The 21,753-nt window shown below is 42.1% G+C and overlaps 1 protein-coding gene across 8 annotated transcripts in view; it reads left to right on the plus strand.

Moving 5' to 3' along the window:
- SEPTIN2 (septin 2) overlaps window positions 1-21,753 on the plus strand; it is a 35,430-nt gene that overhangs the window by 6,328 nt on the left and 7,349 nt on the right. For all 8 annotated transcript variants that reach the window (XM_023644075.2, XM_023644074.2, XM_070270743.1 and 5 more), the window contains 8 exons: window positions 2,785-2,814; window positions 4,262-4,382; window positions 13,453-13,539; window positions 14,342-14,465; window positions 15,462-15,596; window positions 15,781-15,898; window positions 19,463-19,564; window positions 20,354-20,499. In XM_023644075.2, the coding sequence (XP_023499843.1) occupies window positions 2,806-2,814; window positions 4,262-4,382; window positions 13,453-13,539; window positions 14,342-14,465; window positions 15,462-15,596; window positions 15,781-15,898; window positions 19,463-19,564; window positions 20,354-20,499 (842 nt within the window). In that variant the 5' untranslated portion in view covers window positions 2,785-2,805. The remainder of the gene's footprint in view (window positions 1-2,784; window positions 2,815-4,261; window positions 4,383-13,452; window positions 13,540-14,341; window positions 14,466-15,461; window positions 15,597-15,780; window positions 15,899-19,462; window positions 19,565-20,353; window positions 20,500-21,753) is intronic.

Below are 21,753 nucleotides of genomic sequence, written 5' to 3' on the forward strand. Positions count from 1 at the left end.
CTCTCTGTGTTTGCGCTAGCCTGGTATCTCTTAGCCTGTACTTTTGTTCTCAACATTTCTTTTGTTAATTTTTTTTTTTTTTGAGGAAGATTAGCCCTGAGCTAACATCTGCTGCCAATCTTCCTCTTTTTGCCAAGAAAGACAGGCCCTGAGCTAACATCTGTGCCCATCTTCCTCTAGTTTATATGTGGGACGCCAACCACAGCATGGCTTGCCAAGTGGTGTTGTGTCTGACCCCGGCGAACCCCGGGGCACCAAAACAGAACATGTGCACTTAACTGCTGCGCCACTGGCTGGCCCCTCTTTTGTTACTTTTATTTCTTCCGCATAGCATATGGCTGGTTTTGTGGTGGGTGTTTTCACCCGGTCTGTCTCCTCTTTTAAGGAGACAGTTCATTTCACATTTAGACTAATGACTGATATTCTTGAATTTTATGTATTTGGTCTTGCTTTATAATTATTGTTGATTTTATTTTTTTCTTCTCATTTCTTTTCTGTAATTCTGGTTTGATCAAGTTGCTATGCCATATTTTTCTCTTAATTTGAAAGTTCCACTGTAATTTTTTCTTTATGGGTTACCTTTCTTATTCTTTCATAATAAGAGACTTAATCTCTTCATAATTTGAAAACAAAATGTTAGCTCCTTCTTCTGCCAGGACCATCTATATTGCATCTGACCCCTCACCGTTCCCTCTAGAAACTTTTACTTCTCTCCTCTCACTCCTGCCCCCAACTGATAGTTTTTGCTGAAATAGTTTAATATTTTTAATTCTAGACTGTTAATAGAATTTTCCTAGCATGTTCCTTCTCAAGAGATCTTAATTCTCTCCTGGGTTACACAGTCCCAGATAGTTGGTTAATGTACAGACTCTGGTCTTTTTTCTTCTGTTAGTATTATTTTCTTTCCCTCTCTGTCTCTCTTTTCCACTTACAGGAACTCTTATTGTTAACAAGGTCAGCGGCCGGCCCCGTAGCCAAGTGGTCAAGTTCGTGTACTCTGCTTCAGCGGCACAGGGTTTCGCCAGTTCGGATCCTGGGTGTGGACATGGCATCGTTTGTCAGACCATGCTGAGGCGGTGTCCCACATAACACAACCAGAGGCAGTCACAACTAGAATATACAACTATGTCCTGGGGGGCTTTGGGAGGAAGGGGAAGAAGAAAAAAAAAGATTGGCAACAGATGTTAGCTCAGGTGCCAGTCGTTTTAAAAAAAACAAGGTGGGTTGCCTAGATTTTTCCTCCATAGCTATCTTTTACTCTTGATTTCCTTCTCTGTATTTTTGCCTTGTGCATTGAGATTTCTTATATTTGATCTTCCAAGTCACATTTCAAGTCTCAGCTGTGACCTTCTGTTTGATTCAGCTACCAGTGTTTGGGTTTGACTATCATGGGTCCAGAAAGTTTTGTTTTAAATAATGTACTTCCATCTTCATCATGGTGATACTATTTTTTTGGTTCAAATTATTGCCTTCCTCCTCTTGTAGCTTGCCTGCTCACCTCTTCGTGGAGGCATGGAAGGGAGGGCACACTCACGTGGGAGCCAGGACCTGTTCTCTTAGCTCTTCCAGGATCCACTATACTCCTTCAGAATTTGTCTCCTTGCCTAGCATTCTACTTTTCTTTAAGCTTGCCTTAATCCCACTACCGAGGCTTAAAGCATTCCAGATGGTCCAGATCCAGCGTTACCTGCCTCCTTAGTCAGGAGTCCTCACTTGGAGCTCTAGGCGTCACCCAATACTCCCCCTTCCCACCCTTAGTAAGGGTCTGTCAGAGCAAGAAGCAGTTCACACACTGCACGGAAGTATTAATCTTGCCTTCCTCTTCCTCTCCTCCACTCATTCCTGCCCGACAGATGACAGTAGGGCTTCCACTGGGCCACTAAAAAGGAGAACCAACTGTAATCTTTCTTGTATGGCATGATACCATAGAGTTAAAGGCTTACGAATCCTACTGCTATCTTAACCTTGGTTAACCAAGCCATCCATGGGGGTGGGGGGGCCTCATTTCTTCAGGGGTGCTTGGGAACATTTCCATTCAGAAGGGAAACTTAGAATGTGCGGTATTCAGGAGTGTTAGGATTTGGGGGAAATGGGGAGGTAAGAAAGTGAAAGAAACTTCCTAATAAGTTTCCAGGCTCCAGTGGGAATCCAATTTGACTGCATGCATATCTCGTTGACGTCGTTAACAAAGGTTAGCCAGCAGACTCCGAGTTTCCAGGCTTCTAAAATTTGTGTTAAAATTCCAAATATCTCTAGAACTATCTTCTCAAACACTCAGGTGCCTTCAGTCCATTTTCCTTTACTTACAAATGTAGCTCATATTTCTGTGTGGTCCCCAGTGTCAAAAATCTAGTTCTCAGGAGCTCAGGGAGTCTCCAGCAGATTGCAAACAGTGCTTCCTTGTTGAAAGGTTTCAGAGACAAAGGAAATTACATAATTCCAGAGGTCATGGAAATTTGTCTTCTTCTCCCCTTGTGTCCCTAGTGCCTAGCATATAATCAGTACTAAAAACTGTTTGAATATTGTTGAAAATACAGAATGTATATATATACACACATACGTTTATATGGTTGTTTTCATCAACCTAATTCTTCATATCTAATTTATCTTTGTGATGAACGGATCATTTCATCATTTCTGGGGAAGCATTTGATGTAATTAAGAAGCTAAGTGAAACAGAAGCTGTTGATGCCTTGCGTGTCAGTCTTTTTACGTGTCGACTCATGCTGAATTAAATATGTGTGTGTATGCATATATGGATATTTGTGTGGTTTTTTTTGACAGATTGACGAAACTTCACTGAAGATGTCTAAGGTAAGAGATTCACACACTTCATGTATCTACAGTATAAGGAGAAAAACTGCTTTGTTTTCAAACTGTTTATAGTCAATATTTATATGATTGATTATTTTTAATACAGCTGATGTATTTGATTTGTTAAGACGGCATTCTAGTTTAATTGTCATCCTAAAAGCTTTGAGCATTAGTTTTTCAGATTTTCAGTTTCTTGTTTCTAAATACATCAGTAACAACCCGTTTAATCTCCTTAGATCATTCCCAGCAGACCAACCAAATAATAATGTAAAATTCTAATAATTTATCATGATGAGATTGATGGGGCTCTTAAACTTGATAAATTGACTTATATCAGCTCTTGCAAATTAGCCCACAGCCCTGGAAGAAATTAGTTCTAAGAGATGCACTAAGAAAGGCAGAATTTGTGGTTAAAATGCAAGATTATCATTTTCTTTGCCTTTTATTTTTGAGTCTTTGGGTATTCCTTACTATCTGATGCATTATCATACCAGTTTTTATTTTTTATACGAGTATTAGTGTAGAACACCTCACTTGCAAAAAAGAAAATAAAAATTAGCCATAATTCCAATGCCCAGAAATTTTGTAAACATTTTTTACACCTGTGTGTACATGGGAACACACATTTACAAAATGTAATCCTAAAGGAAATACTATTTTATATCTTGCCTTTTGCAATTAATAAGTCAATTGATGTATCTTTTTTAGTTTTCGCCCATTTTTAATATGTCATTGCCTAGATTCTCCAGTTTTTACTATACTTGCTTTACCACATCTCCATCTGTCATTCCTCGTATCGGGTATCCATCTGTCAGGAAATATTGACACTTGAGCGTCATCAGCTCTGATCTCTTTCTCATCATTCTCAGGTTTCTCTTTCTTGGTCTTTGAAGCTGGGTACTCAACAAGCCATCCCTGAGTTTCCTGCCTCCCCCTTGGTGAGGCTCCTTTCCATAGAGCTAGGAACATAACAAGAGACATGACTTTTTCCTGGATGCTTTTCACAGATGCACCACATCTTATTTCCTGGAAGTATTTACTTTTCGAAGCTGTTCTTTAGCTAAGTTTGTTGAATGAGACCACTGTGAGTTGTGGCATTACTTTGTAAATCTGGCTGATTTTCCTGTAACTGTAGACAGTTTCTCAAGTCAAAGTTTGAAATTGTACTAAGGTGAATTAAACATATACCTTCTTTTATGTATTGCTTAATTGCTTAACAGAAATGTAGTTTTAGGTCAGCATATTGGCATGGAATAATACTGGATTGGTTTTTCTTCTTTTTAATAAATGTTCTTAAGTGAACACCATCACTTTGGAAGTGTTAATTTATGTGTATGTATTTTTTTATTTGTGAGAACTAACGATAGCTATATTTGTCACAGGTTTGGTTATATCTTAAAAGCAACTAATGTTTTATTTGCTCTTTTTTTGTAAAATCTTATTTTAGCAACAACCAGCTCAGTTTATAAATCCAGAAACTCCTGGCTATGTTGGATTTGCAAATCTTCCCAATCAAGTTCACCGAAAATCAGTGAAAAAAGGTTTTGAGTTCACACTAATGGTGGTCGGTAAGCAATTAATTTATACCTTCAAGCTTATTAGATCTGTGGATGTCTCCCCTTCCCAACCTGTGGAGTAAAATAATGTGACCTGTAAAGTCAAAGAAAAAATTCCTTTGTGGGCAGAATCAAATAACTTGGGAATTTGAAAAAAAAATCTTTAGAAAGTTTTACTGAACAGTAAAATTAAAATTTTCCTGTCGTGTCCTTATTATACGTAGTGAAAGTTTTTACTCGTTTTGGCAGCCAGCCCCCAGGATGGCCCCCAGTGGTCCTTGTCTTCTGGTATCCATGATGCTTTCTAGTTCCCTCCCACAATGCACAGGGCTTCCCTGTGTAGGAGATTGGAGAAATGAAGGTGTGTGACTTCTGGACTGGGTCAGGAGAGATATTGCGGCTTGTGCCTTGCCTTCTCTTGACTCAGTCACTCTAGAGGAAGCTAGCCACCATGTTGGGAGGGCACTTAAGCAGCCTCAGACAGAAGTCTCACTAGGCAAGGAACTAAGGCCTGCAAGTAGCCATGTAAGTGACCCATCTCAGAAACAGCCCCTGGCCGCATTTAAGCCTGCTGGTGACTCCCATCCTGGCTGATATTGACTATTACTGCATGAGAGACTGCCAAGCCATAACCACCCACCTTAGACACTCCCAAATTCCTGATTCAAAAAAATCCGTGAGATAATAAACATGCGTTGTTGGTTTAGGCCCCGGAGTTTTACAGTAATTTGTTACACAGTAATAGATAACTGATACACTTATTTTTAACTAGAAAATTACCTTACATTTTATTTCATTCTTGATAACTGTAAAATTCTCCCAAAAATGATGAGGTCGTGTAATGGTGGTCATGCATGAGTAGGACAAGTGATTGTTTCCCAGGGTAAATAGTTCGTAAATCTGAAATGAAAGAAATTGTTTGAATCTTGGTCCAGAAAAGTGAATGGTGACATGTTTTAGGAGCACAATTACATGATAATGATCATAACGCAAATTCAGGGTCCTGCTAGAAAAGAGAAATCCAGTGCAATCTGTCTGTCAAACAGTCTTTAATATTTTAGAGGATTCAAAAACCAGCACTAATTTCTACTTCTGGCCATGATAGAATAACTCGGGGGTTGGCGAACTCTATAAGGGGCCAGATAGTGAATATATAAGGCTTTGTGAGCCATATACTTTTTGGTACAGCTATTCTCTCTCCTGTTCTAGGAGGAAACGGCCGTAGACAATATGCCAACAGATGGCCATAGCTGTGTTGTAAGAAAGCTTTATTTACAAGGTAGTGAGCTAGAGTTGACCTGAGGACTATAGTTTGCCGACCCCTGAAATAACTGATACCAGACTAGTCCTCCTGACATGAATAGCTAGAAGACTGGTCAAAATAGATAAAACAGCTCTTTTAAGACATTGAACAACAGGCAATGCAGGACTTTGATCCTTGAGAGAAGGAAAACGAATTACATGAGCTGTAAAGGCATTCCGGCTTTCTTCTATTTACCTGCCCCAGGGAGGGGTGAATTAGTCAGAGCACAGCAGTCTCAGAGCTGAAGGATGAGATCACAATTCAGGGAAGCTGAGGGAGCGGGAGCCTGAGGTCGCAAGGCAGAGTGCCAAAAAAAGAGAAAGGACTCCAGAAATCTGCGTTGGCGTTCCCTTTGATACCGTGGCCGACCTGAACTGCATATGGGCAGGGTGAGATTTCATGAGGCTGGGCCACTATTAACCACCAGGAGATTGAGCAGAACTGGAGCCTGCACAGAGTTGGACAGCCAGAATGGGGTCAGAGCTGTTGGAATTCCAGCCCCCAGAGGAGTCGTCTTGTTGAACACCCAAGGCATTCATTCAGTTGAAACTCCAGAAACTCCTTGCTTAGGAGTAAGGCTAAACTAGACGTAAAGGCTGTTCTAAACCCTCCCTAACAAAGCTTGTAAACAAGCTTAAAAGGATCAAGCTGATTTACAAATAAAGGAGGTACTTACCAGGACAACACCCCACTTGGAAGTCAAAATCCAGGCAATTACAGTGTAGCATTCACAGTATGTAGCATCCAATAAAAACTTACTGGAGGGGCCATCCCTGTTGCTGAGTGGTTAAGTTCTCACAATCCGCTTGGGCAGCCCAGGGTTTCGCTGGTTCGGATCCTGGGCTTGGACATGGCACAGCTCATCAGGTCACGCTGAGGCAGCATCCCACATACCACAACTAGAAGGACCTGCAACTAGAATATACAACTATGTACTAGGGGGCTTTGGGGAGAACAAGAAGGAGGTAAAAAAAGGATTGGCAATAGATGCTAGCTCAGAGCCAATCTTAAAAAATAAAGTATAGCATGTGCAAAGAAGCAAAGAAAAAAAAGTGAGGCACATAACCAGGAGAGAAATCAAGCAATAGAAATAGATCCAGAAATGACAGAGATGATAGAATTGGCAAACAAGAACTTTAACTATTTCAAATATGCTCCTTTACTTAAAGGAAAACATGAATATAATGAGGTAAGTAGAAGATAACAAAAAGGAACCAAATGGAACTTTTAGAGATTAAAAAAATATATATGTCTGAGATGAAAATTTTTCTGATGGGCCTAATAGCAGATCATACACTGCAGAAGAAAAAGGCCAATAGAAAGCTTCCAAACCAAAACACCAAGCAGAATAAATAGAAGGAAAAGCACACCAGGGCACGTAATAAGCAGATCTGTGAAAAGCAGTGATAAGCAGGAAAATCTTAAAGTAACTAGGGAAAAAAACCCAGGGAAAACACATTATAATACAGAGGATGAGAGATAAGAAAGACCACTGTCTTCTCATCGGGAATACCGTAAGCCATGTGGAATGACACTTGAATACTGAAAGAATAAAACCATCAGCCTAGAATTCTGTTTTCATCAAAAATAAGCTTTAAAAATGAAAGTTTAAAAAAAACGTTGAAATAAAGACATTTTCAGGTAAATAAGCTGAGAGAATTTATCGCTATCCCTACACCATAAGAAAGATTAAATGAGGTTCACCCTCAGGTTGACAGAAGGGAGAGCACTAGAAATGGCAAATGTGTTGGTAAATATAAAAGACTTTTCTTGCCTTTTAATTTCTTTCGAAGATGATTGACTTTAAAACAAACAACAGCACATAACATGTAAGAATGAGATGAACACGCAAGAAGGCATAAAGCACAGGAGGTGACTAGAAGCATGCTGTTGAGACATCTTGGGTTCTGGTGAAGAGATAGAGTGTTATTGAAAGGAAGACTGCACAGTTAACGGTACCTGTGGCAAACTCCAGAGTGCTTGCTGGAAGAATAAAACAGCTTTCCCTAAACGCCAATAGCTTCCATAAATTAGAATATAAAAAGTGTTCAATCCAAAAGAAAGCAGGAAAAGGAAAGAGAATAGATGAGACAAATAGAAAAAGGGTAGCAGAATGGCAGTCTTGACCCCAGCCGTCTCAGTGATTATATTCCCTGAACATGTGCAAGGCAACTTGGTAAAAGCAAAAGGCAGAGGTGATCAGACTGAATGACCTTTTGTATACAAGAAAAACACTTCCAGCGTAGAAACACGGATAGGTTAAAAGTAAAAGAAGGGGAAATTACTACACAAGCCCCAGTCCTGAGAAGGCTGAAGTGGCTGTGTTAAATCAGACAACGTAGACGTTAGGTCTACTGGCCAGACATTCCAGAGATGAGGAAGTGTGCATCATGGTGATAAGCGATCCATTCAAAACGATGTGCGCACCTAATGCCAGAGCTCCGTGATACATGATGCAAAACCCAATAGGCGAAAGAGGAATCTGTAATAACAGGAGTTTTAAATGCTCCTCACTGTAATTTATGAAACAAGTAGAGAATCGGCAATGTTATAGAACATTTAAGTAATGCTACCAAACAAGATGACCCAGTTGACGTTCAGAGCACTATGCTGAACAACTGCAGAATCTACATTCTTTTCAAGTGCACATGGAACATTCACCAAAGATACCCTGCATAATGAAAGTCTTTTGTTAGGTCAGCATTACCCTGTTACAAATAACAGAAGTAAAGACTAATTCCTCATGAGCATAGACACAGCACCTTGGTAAAGTTTTATCAAGTCCAGCAATATATAAAAATTTAATACAGTTAGTTCTGCTATAATGCAATATATGTGTGTCCCTAAAAATTCACCATGCTATGCAAAATCATGCCGTTAAAATCACGGGCTTGTGGAGAGCAGGGGCATGACACTCAGCCTTCCTCAGTGACATGTTAGGAAGAAAGAGAGGGACATGATGCAAATGGTCTCAGTTGTACACATGTTAAATGGTTAAGAATCATATTACTACACCAGATAAGTCACTATGCCTTGAACAATGTCTGATGTTGGTGAAAGTGGGCTTCAGGTTGGTTGCATCTTGTGCGTTACCGTGAAGTTGTGGAAGGAGGGTTATCTGAAGATGGATGGAAAGTTTGAGACTAGAGGTGAGCGGGTGTGGCTTAGCATCCCCATAGCTGAGGTGCCTGGTAGCTGAGGTGTGTGCATTGGGAGTATTCTTTCATGGCTTGATTCTGCTGGGTAGTTTTCTCTGTTCACATAATTTCTCACCAGTGAAATCACACGTAAGCAAATTCGAAATTTGTATTATGCTGAAATTATTTCCTAATATATCACTTGTGTTGGAACAAATTCCTTCTTTCAAAGCAAGTGTTAGAGCAGAACTGACTATACATCCTAAACGAATGGAGTTTATAGCAAGAATGCATGGTTGAGCATTGGAAAATCAATCAGAGTAGTTCTAAAGGGGAAATTCATGCTGTCGTGTAAAAAATGCATTTGTAAACATTCAAAACCCATTAAAGATTAAGATTGTTGATCTAATTATAAACGTATAAAAAGTCTAGAATAAAATGGGCAAGAAAGAAAAATTAAGAAAACAGTCCTGTTTACACTTGCATCAGAAAGAAGAAAATACCCAGGAATTAATTAACCAAGTCTTCCAAGTAGGTCAAAGACCTCTACTGTGAAAACTAAGACGACACTGATAAAAGAAACTGAAAACAAGTAAATGGGAAGATAGACTGTGCTCATGGATTGGAAGAATTAATACTGTTAAAATGTCTGTACTGCCCAGAACAATCTACAGATTCAGTGCAATCCCTGTGAAAATGCCAGTGACTTTTCACACAACTACAACAGATCATCCTAAAATTTGTATGGAACCACGGAAGACCTCCCATACAACCATTCTGTTTCTCACTTTCAGTACACTATTCAGTAAATTACATGAGATAGTGAACACTTTATTATAACACAGACTGTGTTAGATGGTTTTGCCCACCTGTAGGCTAGTTAAGTGTTCTGAGCACATGTAAGGTGGGCGGGGCTGACTAGGATGTTTGGGAGGTGAGGTGTATTAAGTGCATTTTTAACTTAATGCTGTTTTCAACTTGTGATGTGTTTATCAGGACATAACTCCATCGTTAAGTCGAGGAAGATCTGTATGCTGAGCAAAAGCAGCCAGACACAAAAGAGGGCTTGCTGGATGAGCCCATGTATATGAAGTTCTAGAATAATCCAGTCCAGTGCCAGAAAGCAGATGATGTGTTCATGCTCTGGGGGCTGGAGAGGGTAGAGGTGACTGTAAGGTGTGCAGAGGGCCTCTGTGGTGGGGACGTACTCTGGATCTTGAGTGGAGTTTGTTTATCTGAGTGTATGCTTTTGTCAAAACTAATCTGACTACTGTTTAAATGAGTGCACTTAACTGTATTTTTAACTGAGGTGTATGTAAATGATACCTGGGTAAATTTGATTCAAAAGAAAGGTAGTTAGGGGATTAAGGGTCAGATGGGTAGTGAAGAGCAGAGTGAGAAAGTTAACCACAAGAACCCTCAACTTTTAAATTGTAGCTATTAGCAGCTCAGGAAAAATGGTGTATCAGGAAAAACCCCACGCACCTAACACTAAGTCAGAGAATTAAAGAGGAAAGGCGTGGTTTTTTAAGTTGTGGCAGACTTCTAAAGAAACAAAAAAATTCACAAAATGATAGATCATATGCAAATGAAAGATTACAAATGTTTGGGCAGCAATCTGCAAGGAATTTTTTTTTTTTTTTTAAGATTTTATTTTTCCTTTTTCTCCCCAGAGCCCCCCCAGTACATAGTTGCATATTTTTAGTTGTGGGTCCTTCTAGTTGTTGCATGTGGGATGCTGCCTCAGCATGGCCTGATGAGTGGTGCCATGTCCGGGCCCAGCATCCGAACCGGTGAAACCCTGGGCTGCCGAAGCGGAACACGTGAACTTAACTGCTCGGCCACAGGGCCGGCCCCTGCAAGGAATTTTAAAATCACAGATAAGTTGTTTAAAAAAGGAAGCTGGGGGCGGGTCATCAGTGAGAGAACACAGCGACCTGCTGCTGAAGAGTCTAGTCAAATGGCAAGTAGTTGGTGGTGGCTCGTTGCGAGTTACTAGCCTCCCACGATTATGTGAGGCGGTGGATCAACTCATAAGAACAGCAAGATAAAAAATGTAAAGCTTATTGCCAAATATGTTACCTGGTAGAAAGTCAGTAGGGTGGTTAGTGTGACCAAATTTGCAAGAAGTTTACAGTAAACACTCAGAGCTTTAGAACTAAGCCAAGAAAATGAAAACTGGCCTTAAAGCAAAAATGTGCTAGGGTAATTGTATGTTCATGAGTGGTGAGAAGGCACACGTGTTAGGGGTGTTCCTCCCTAAGGGCACGTAGGCCTGGGATGGTGGCAGCTCTGAACTGCCTGGGGCCTGTGTGAGCACCCTTCTGTGAAATCACGCCTTCTCCTGTGACCCTCAGCTCCATCCTGCCATCGCACAGGACAGGAGCTGTTTAAATGGGCAAAAAGCTGACGACTTAGAATACTGCTCTTTAGGGGCTTCCACAAGGGCCTTTGTTTCATATTGTTTGAGAAAACAGTTTCTGTCTTAAGTGTTGGTTAAAATTGAAAAGTAAATGTGAAGAAAAACTCCCCAGGTGAGAAAGCTGTTTTTTATTTTGTAGCGTTCCTGGCTTGGCCTAAGTTGTGTGGTTTAATTTTTCTAGCCTAGGTTTTCAAAACTAAAACTTCAGTTAGATTAAAGTCCAGAGCTTCTGTGCCGGGTTGCCAGATGGGATTCCAGAATGGTGTAAAATGAAGCTCCACTTTTTCTTACCCCGCTCCTGTTCTTCAGATTGTGGCGCCACCGTGTGTCTCATAGTGTGTATTTCTTTCTAATTGGTGAAAACGAGCCATTTTGTAAACTCGGAGCGTACCTCCCATTCCAGTCAGTCTTTGCTAGCGCTGCTTTTCAAGGATAACTAAAGTAATTGATTGCTAACCCTGATATATTTTGTGTCGAATTTTTTTGATGGTGATGGATTTACACTGATCCACATGTCTTCTTGCTTGTCTTCTTTCCCCCATTTAAAGGCAGCCATTTGAGAAACTCCTAGCCAGGATAGGAAGGTCAGTGAGCGGAGCACAGCAAAGCTCAGTGCTCTCCGAGTTTCAGCCCAAGAGTAGCATCATGTTCTGACTTAATGAGTATATTACTTGTAGATTACTCAAAAGCTATTCCAAGTGAAATAATCACTTATACCCTTAAAATTAAGATTTATAACTTAGAATCAGCTATTTGGATCTTAACTGCTTTTTTAAAAAAAAAAAAGAAGCTGTCTCCACTCAGACACACCTTTGTTCAACTGTCTTCTGTACCCCAGTTGCTGTTCAGCCTTATCATCCACAGCTGTCACCACTCAGTCAGTGATAGAATGACTTTGTTTGTCGTTCTCCCACTGGACTGCAAAGCTCCACAGGAGCAAGGACTTGTCTGTCCGGTTCTCATGTGTCCCAGCACCTCGGCCTGTGCCAGGCACGGGGAGAAGACTTGGCACATATTGGTAAGCTCCCCTTGAAGTGTATAAAATATGCAAAGGGGCATTGCAGACAGCTTAACAGGATAACTTGATGGGACCATGTGTGTTCAGTCACATTTTTATGCCCTTATATTTGGACGTGTTCAACACATAATTCTAGTTTTGTCCTTTCAGTGTTCCTTTTTTCATCTGTGAAAACTGCAATCTAGTTAAACTGCACTCCTAACTTTCTATGTCTAAACATTTTGCGATCACTCCTTCATTCTTGATTTTCCCAAGAATAATGATTTTTAAACGTGTACTCCTTCCACATGCTGTGCAGGGCTTAGCAGAGGGAGGTTCAAGCCAAGATGTCCAAGGGACAGTTGGGCACCAAGTTCAGAGGCACTTCTCCATGCACAATTAAGCCTTAGCCCATAACCTACAATGAAAGGATGGAGTCTGTTCATGCTTCCTTCGAATATACAATTTAATTTTTGGTGTTTCGCATCTTCTTTGAAATTAAATTTCAGATATTCAGAATACATCGTTATGGTAGTTGAAGAAGGATTAACTCATTAGGTGCTTGAATGAATACGTGTTGCCCGAATTGGTGATGTTACTCTCAACAAAGTGAGCAGGGAAGTTCCCTCACATAAGGCAGTTGCCAGTGTTGGGACAGGAGGGTGATTGTAAAACAGGAGAAGGGAAGGGCTGACCAGCTCCTGCCTTGTTGACGGGGAGATGGCAGAGCGGTCATCTACAAGGGAGTCTTGTGTGTCTGTCTGTTTCCTCTTCCCATAGCTTGGGAAGCCAGAGTGTTCTTGACATTATTGGATAGATGTGTTCAGTTTTCTGAAAATGTGATAAGTTTAACAATTAACAAAACTCATAACTGAAAACCTACTTTGCATTCCATTTATCAAAAAAGAAAGACCCACCTCTAAAGTCTGTTCCACACATTTGTGAAGAGGTAACAGCATGTTTCTGATCCTACAACATACAAATTCGGGAGTCCCACGGTCCTGGACTCTGATCGAGGTGCTCTGACCAGGGTGAGTTACTGACTTTTGAGCACTCATTTCCCCTCAATGAAATGGGGAGTCCTCCCAAATACCTAGTCCTACAGAGGATAGAGAATGATGTTTGTGAGGAACTTAGCCCAGTGCCAGACTTCCCATAAACACTGACGGGTTAACCATGTCATTCGGGTGATGTCACAACAGTGTTTTCATTTTCGTTTAAAGGTGAATCGGGTCTTGGAAAGTCGACTCTCATCAACAGCCTGTTCCTGACCGATCTCTACCCAGAAAGGATCATCCCCGGAGCCGCAGGTACAGGGTCCTGTGCTGTCGTCAGTGCAGCTCTGCAGGAAGGCTGCTAAAGAGCCTCATCGGCATCTCATGCCTTAGCCTTGTGCTTGCTTTCCTTTTGTTCAGCTTTAAACACCAGGAACACGTCATGTAGATAGGGAAAGGTGTGCTGCACCTCACGTCCTTGGGCTTTGTTTGTAGACTGACTGCGTATCCGTGGGTCCATCCTCTGTGAGTTTCTTTTCTTTGTCTGTCAAGTATAATAAATAGCTTTGCCTGTGTTGTACATCTAATGGGAGGATCAAGGGAAAATGCTTTCCCTCCTGGAAACAGCTATGGAAATAGAAGATGACTGTGAGGCCAGACGTTGTCAGGCTGCGTCTGCTGTCTGAGCCGTCCAGTGCAGGACACCGCATCCGTGAGTGCTTGTTACGAGAGTGGATTAAGCACACAAAGTCAGAGCCTAGGGCTTGGGCCACCGCCACAGGGACATAGAGCCCTTTCACAAATATTTTTAATTCAGTTTTTAAGGGAATTTGTGAAGTGTTTTCTTTGTCCCAGGAACAGAAATTGTAATTTTCAATATTGGCATTTTTAACCTTCCTAAGCAGCCCTTTAATCTTAGCTTTGATGTTTTCCTTACTGATTCTGGGATCTTTTTTACACAATCCTCATGTTACCTTCTGAAAATCTTCCTCAAAGAGAGGTAGTAAACTTCCAATTATTTGTTTAATAATCAGAAAGTAACAACTAATTTCTCCTCTTTGCAAACTCGCTCAATTTTAAGATACATTCTCTTACTAAGTTTGGGGTTTTTTTCTAGAGAAAATTGAAAGAACTGTCCAAATTGAGGCTTCGACTGTTGAGATTGAAGAGCGAGGGGTCAAGCTGCGCCTGACAGTGGTGGACACGCCCGGCTACGGTGACGCCATCAACTGTAGGGATTGGTACGCAGCCCGCAGGGAGGGGCGCAGAGCCCCAAAGTGCTGAGGGCTGTGCGCTTGGTTACATTTGTTCTGATGCATTTAAATTTATAGTGTTGATGATTATTGGGTTTGGGGTAGTTGTATATGATAAAACAATGAGACCATTTGAAGCACGTTAATTAGATTTTAAATGAGGAAATTCGCAGAGAATGAGTATTTTTTCTCGAAGAGCGTTCGGATGAGATCTGAGATCGCGAAGCCAGCTGTCCATCAAATGCTGGTATAAATGAAGCACCTTGATCTTGAACTGTGGCCAGTGCACAAGATATCGTCTTCCTCCTTTCCACATGCAAGGAAATGGTCGCTCAAGACTTAGTGCTGTAAATGACTGCTCATTGGCCTCATTTGCACAAATAAGGAAAGCAGGAAGTAGAAGCTAAGAGCAATCTGTCCCTGTACTGTGCAGAGAAGACCACTTTCATTGTGCCAGCTCTCCTGATTCTAATCCTCATAAGCATAAAGCACCAACTTTCCAGCACAAGATGAGAAAGGGAAAGAGAAGGAAGGGGAAAGATCTTTCCTTCATCTTTCTGCTTCCTCAGGAATATCTCCCTTCTGTAGATCATTCTTAGCATCATGTGGATGTGCTGTATTATTTCACGTCTTAATACACCTGTTCTTCTACCCGCCCTCCACTCCTCTGACCCTCTTCACAGCCACACGCCTGGAAAGAATTGGCATCCCTCTGTCTTTGCAAAGTCGTCTCAAGCTCTTTGTAACTTATTCCATTCAGGCTTTTGACCCCCAATGCTTAGGGAAAATTATGCTTGGCAAAGTTTCCAAAACCCAGTCTTGCCAAACCTAGGAGTCAGTTTTCCAGTCCCATCTCACATAGGAATTATCAGATTATTTTTGGTATGGAGGAAGGGACAGAAAAACTTGTTTTGTCTTTGAAGTTAGGGACTGCCTGCGTTTTGTGTCTCATAATTATTAATTAATATTTTTTTTTTCTCTCAGTTTTAAGACGATTATCTCCTACATTGATGAACAGTTTGAACGGTACCTGCATGACGAAAGTGGTTTGAACCGACGGCACATCATTGACAACAGAGTGCACTGTTGCTTCTACTTTATTTCTCCCTTTGGACACGGGTAAGGACTTGCTCGCCTGGGACACCCAATGCGTCAATCAGAATTTCATCTTTACTATATGGGTTTACAGCTTTCCCCCAAACTGCATATTTTCGTATAAGAATTGAGATACTTTTGAGAGAAAATTTCGTGTGATTTCCCTATTCTGTCCCTAAATAGCTAACACTTCTCAAATTATTTTTAGCCTTAAGCCCTTAGATGTGGCATTTATGAAGGCGATACACAATAAGGTGAATATCGTCCCTGTCATTGCAAAAGCCGACACCCTTACTCTGAAGGAACGGGAGCGCTTGAAGAAAAGGGTGAGTGTGGGGTTGGCCAGGTGTTTTTTGCTCAGGATGGCTGAGAGCCAGGTACCTGGGAAAGGGGACAGAAGGAAGCGTGTCTACAGTGTGGAGGGCAGTGCGGGGAGTGTGGCAGTGGTTTTTAAGGAACACCTAATACTTACTTGTGATTTTTAAATATTTTGCCTTCACAAAGGTGTCAAATTATTGCTATGCTTTATAGTTCACCTTAGATGGAAATATCCTCAATGAGTAGAAGGTGGCTAAATGCAAAGAGACTGGTGTGTTAGGGAAATGATGTGAACATCTCCGGGACTTCAGTTCTGTTATTTTATCTTCCAACCATCCACTGAGGGATGTGTTCTGACTCCAGTAGTCTGGTACTGTGACCGTTTTGAGGGCCTACATTTTGACCGTTAAGAGGTTGCATTGCGGTTGTCCCTCAGCCGCTGGTGTACCTCTCACCTCCCAGAAGCTCCTACACTGGTGTCCTCTTCTGTATTATTCTATGAAGCCTCTGGGTGACTCTCTGCTATGTGTATTTTTTAATTATTTGCCTATTTCTATTTGTATGCTCATTAAGAAAGTCCAAACTTGGGGCCAGCCTGGTGGCACAGAGGTTAAGTTCACACGTTCCACTTTGGCAGCCCGGGGTTCACAAGTTTGGATTCTGGGGTGCAGACCTATGCACTGCTTATCAAGCCATGCTGTGGCAGGTGTCCCACATATAAAGTAGAGGAAGATGGGCACAGGTGTTAGCTCAGGGCCAGTCTTCCTCAGCAAAAAGAGGAGGATTGGCCACAGATGTTATTAGCTCAGGGCTAATCTTCCTCAAAAAAAAGAGAAAGTCCAAACTCATATGCTAAATTCTCCAGAGAAGAATTCCTTTAATTATCCACAGAAACAACCACTGTTAAGAGTTAGGTATCTGCGGGCTGGCCCCGTGGCCGAATGGTTAAGTTCATGTGCTCCGCTGCAGGTGGCCCAGTGTTTCGTTGGTTCGAATCCTGGGCACGGACATGGAACTGCTCATCAAGCCACGCTGAGGCAGCATCCCACATGCCACAACTAGAGGGACCCACAGTGGAGAATATACAACTATGTACTGGGGGGCTTTGGGGAGAAAAAGGGAAAAAAATTTTAAAAAAAAGAGGTATCTGTTCTTCCAGAATATAGTCTATTTTTGTTTTTACAGAATGGGATCATTTGTACGTATTATTTTGCCGTTTGACTTTCTAAGACTTTCCAGCCCACAAAGAAAGCTCTCCCTCAGGGCCTTACTCAGTCAAAGCACCCCTCCTCAGCACCCTCCCTGCATCACAGTACCCCTGACTCGGTCAGTGCACTGCCCTGCCCACCGCGCCCCCATCAGAGCACTCTCAGCACACGCCAAGTATTTCTTCAGTGTGTTTCTTGGTCTTCCCACCCCTGTCCCTGGGTCCCTGACATCAGGGACCTTTGCTTTGCTCTTGTGTATTCCAAGAATTTAGACCAGTGGCTGGCACATAGTGGGCACTCTGTAATGTTTGTGTAATGGGCATAGTACACATTGTTGTCTCACGATTCCATGTCAGACAAATTCTTAGAGAGGAAATTGATGCTCATGTAAATTTTTGAAAGAAGTCTAAATTTCCCTGCATACAAATTTGTGACACTTTACATTCCTAAAGCCGTGTGTGAGCACACTCTTCTCTCCTCCCCAGAGCAGTCCTGAGTATGTTGCCAGTTGTGGTGAAGTGTTCCCGTCTGAGAAATGGGAACCGGTGTCTTGCTGCAAGTTGCATTTCCCAGTTGCTGATGCGAGTGTCTGTCCTGGTGCTTGACACCCATTGGTGTGTTTGACGGGGTTTTAGAGCCCCACCCCTCCTTTCAGTGCTTTTATTGACTTACAGATACTCATGTTTTTAGACATTGAGTATCATGTTGTAGATGATTTCACTTAGTTTGACTTTTGTGTTTTCACATTTTCCTTGATGCCTTCTGTCATAGCAGAGATTTAAAATTGTATGTGCTCATATTTGTCAGCCTTACTTTATTGTCTAAGTGCCTACCAATTTTTTAGGAAATATTCAGGCCCTTGGAAGAGCCCCTGAAAGCTTAGGCTTTTTTATGCTTGACTCTAAATATTTTGGCAATTCCTGAATAAAGGAATTTCACCTTTTATGGGATGTTACGTTAAATTTTGGAGAGGTTAGGTAAGGGGGGATGTCAGGGTTAGAATGCTTTATACCCATCTCTAGTCCTGTATCCAGAACTCTTAAGGCTTGATTTCAAAGTCTGAAATGACTTGAAATGCTTTTGTACTCATCTCTTTTATCTTGGGCCTTTTTAGCCCCTTCTCTTTATTGGTTTCTTCTCGTGCCTACCAGTGCTCCTCCTCCTCCTGAATCTCAAAGAACCTCCGCAGACCTTCTGAAGCCTCTCCTTTGTTTTATTCTTACTCTCCCCAGTGGTGTGATCTGCCCTCTCCTCCGTCTCTCTCACGTTTCACGTTGTCCAGCTGCAACTCTCTTGTCTTGGGCTCGGCCAGCGTTTCAGTCATCAGTCCTGGGCCTCACCAGCAGGTTTTGCTCTGCTCTCCTAAGACTTGTCTTTCTGCCTGTTTTATGACCTTCCTGTCTTCCTGATCCCTGAGCCAGCATTGCTTAATATTATTTTGATCGTGTTGTCTGCTGCGGCTTCTGCTTTTCTCTTCTAAGAATCTTACTTCTTTTTCATGTGAACTACATGTGTAAACAGGAGTCGTCTTTTTCCTACTAATGAGCTCTTCTCCCAACTTCCCTGTCTCTGATTGCAGTTACCCAGATTGAGAAATCTCTATTTATTTTTGATACATCACTTTCTCACTCCCTCTTCTAATTCTTAATAACCTACTTATGAAATATTTCTCAAATCTATTCTTGTCCCCAGTGTAAGCCCTGTCTTTGTGAGGCCAGCGTAGGAGAAGAGATGGGGTCAGCACACTGCTGGCCGCTTGTTGCCTAGTGAATAAAATGCCGATCCCCAGCCTGGCGTCAGGGAACTCTTCACTTAGTAACCTCTGTTCTTCTGTCTTGTCCTACTAGATGTCCTATTCCAGCCATCCTGGATTTCTTGTTATCCCCCAAACACACCCCCTGTGTCCTCCCCTCCACACCTTGAACAAGATTCTCCCCCTCCCCCGTGCCTCTTCCTTCTCTACTTGTGAGCCTCTCCCTGTTCTCCAAGGCTCCTCGGGTGACACTCGTGGCTCTTCTTGTGCCTGCAGCATCTGGCCGTGCCTTTCCCGTGGCGCTTGTCCTTCTTGAGGCTGGTTGTGGGTGATTTCCTTTTAGTTGCTATGCTGCGCTTGTCGTTAGTCTGTTGTTTTGTACATTGAAGGTAGTGGGGCATTATTGTTATTACTCCAGACAGAGGATCCCTCAAAACACGAGCATAAATACCTTTTCAGCGATTTACAGAATCATTGGAAAACAATTGTAGTAATTGGCTTGATTCTTTATTGGCATTTGGATAATTCTGATATATTTCTAACATGAGGAGTTAGACTTGACTAAAATATTCAGTTTGCTAAAATTACTCCTGGTTTTGTCATTCTTTCAGATTCTGGATGAAATCGAAGAACATAACATCAAAATCTATCACTTACCTGATGCAGAATCAGATGAAGATGAAGATTTTAAAGAGCAGACTAGACTTCTCAAGGTAAGTCTTTCTCCAGGTGCATAACATAAGTTAACTCCTGTTTCCTGTCATCAGTGCATTTGAAAGAGAAAGTGTTGGCAAAGGGCCAAATATTGGAAGGCTTAATCTCCAAGAGATTGGGTAGATTCAGTTACAGCAGTATTTTTGCTTTAAACATATTTCGGCATAGCTGTTACCTAAGGCTTAGAAATCTAATTGCAGGTTTAATTTGTTTTTGTCCAATTTGTCCCACGTGCAAAGTGTCTGCCACTTCCAAGTGTAAAACAGAGTAAAGGAAACCTCACTTAAAGTGCAGTCGGGAGGCCAGCAGGGGGAGCCCTTACACACTACTGCTCCACCTTGTTGCAGCCCCCACGCAAGGATCCTCAGTCACCACCCCAGCAGAAGCAAGGAAGATTTCCTCCTTGCCCAGCAACTCACCCAATGAGAAACCATCACCACCCTGAACTCTCTCCTTCCACCAAGGGATTTTCATTCAAAACAACCTTTTCCAACTTCCTCCTCTTTCCCTGTAAAGTAACGCTCCTCTTTGCTTGCTGGGCTTACCTATGGCTTTTGCTATAGCATCCTTCTCCCAGATTGCTCTTCCTGAGTAAATCATTTTGCTGGTGAAATAACTGGTTGTTTTGTTTGTTTAGGTCAACACAAGTAAAATGTTGTGTACTGCTAGCTTTCCAAGTAACCTTGCAGTAAGCAGTGATGTGCTCACTCCGTGCTGATGTTCTCGTGTTCAGAGGGAAAGTTGGGGTTCCCTCTGTGGAGCCTGTGTACCCTCTTATCTCTTTCTAGGCCAGTATCCCGTTCTCTGTGGTTGGATCCAATCAGTTGATTGAAGCCAAAGGCAAGAAGGTCAGAGGCCGCCTCTATCCATGGGGCGTCGTGGAGGTGGAGAACCCAGAGCACAATGACTTTCTGAAGCTGAGGACAATGCTCATGTAAGACGCTCTTGCGTTCCCTTTGGCAGTGCCTACCGTGGAAAGCAGCACTTTGGATTTTGGAGGTGTAGATGTGGCCTCCAAGACAGCTGCCAGCTCTGTTGTGTTTCTGCATTGGGTCTGCCACGGCTTAGTGCAGAAGCCCCCACCTGGCAGCTATCTGTACCGAAATGGCTCTTCCACCTGTGGCCCAAAGCTTAATACACTCTCCTGCTTAAGATCTCTTTTTTCTTTTTCTTTTCTTTCTTTTTCTTTCTTTTTTTTTTTTTTTTTGAGGAAGACTGGCCCTGAGCTAACATCTGTGCCCATCTTCCTCTATTTTATATGTGGGACCCCTGCCACAGCGTGGCTTGATAAACGATGCATAGGTCTGCACCTGGGATCCAAACCTGCAAACCCGGGCCATGAAAGTGGAGCGCACGAACTTAACCACTATGCCACTGGGCCAGCCCCCTTAAGATCTCTTTTGATTTAAAAGTAGACTAGCCCTGCGCTGTGGTATGGTCCCAGCAAGCGTGTGACGGCTCCTCCTCTGATGAGGAGATGGTCAGATTCACTGCAGCAGCACTGAGCGCCTTTTCCAGTCCCAGCTGGAGTGCGTTCCCACTGCCCATCAGCCTCAGCCTCTCACGCGGGATGGCCCCAGTTAGCCTTGAGATTCTTTACTGGAGTCCGAGCATCCAGAACAGACCTTACTACAAAAACAGACTTTTTTCCTCTAAAAATACATTTCACTTTTAGTAACACATGCGTTGTTGTTGCTGTTGAATAGAGGCTGAAAGAAAGACTGTTGCTAAAATCCGCTAGTTCTTTAATCAGAAGAGTTCAAAGAGTGGCTGATCTAGATAAATTTGGAATAACTGAAAATTGCTCTGTATGCCACATATGTCTCACTTGGTTTAGCAATTTTTAGTGACTTAAAATCAATAAAAGTAGCATTAAAATTACCATTCGAGCTATATCAGATATAATTCACTCACCATGTAAGGTATTAAAGTGCAGCCCCGCCCATCCAGGGATGATCCTATCACAGACCCGGGGAATGTGGAGGCTGAAGACAGGGAGCTTTAGTGTCAGTGTGTGTTTCTCAGAGTAAAGGAGAACAGCCACCCCTTTGCCATCACTAAGTCCGTTTCCCTGATCCTGCGTAAACTCACTCTTGAGTGCTTAAATATTTGAAAAAGCTGAGCCAAAAAACCATAGATATTTCATAAGATGATTAGAAAATTCAAAGTGCTGTTTCTGTTTTATCCA

This window comes from Equus caballus, chromosome 6 (assembly GCF_041296265.1).
Source record: "Equus caballus isolate H_3958 breed thoroughbred chromosome 6, TB-T2T, whole genome shotgun sequence".
NCBI classification, from domain to species: Eukaryota; Metazoa; Chordata; class Mammalia; order Perissodactyla; family Equidae; genus Equus; species Equus caballus.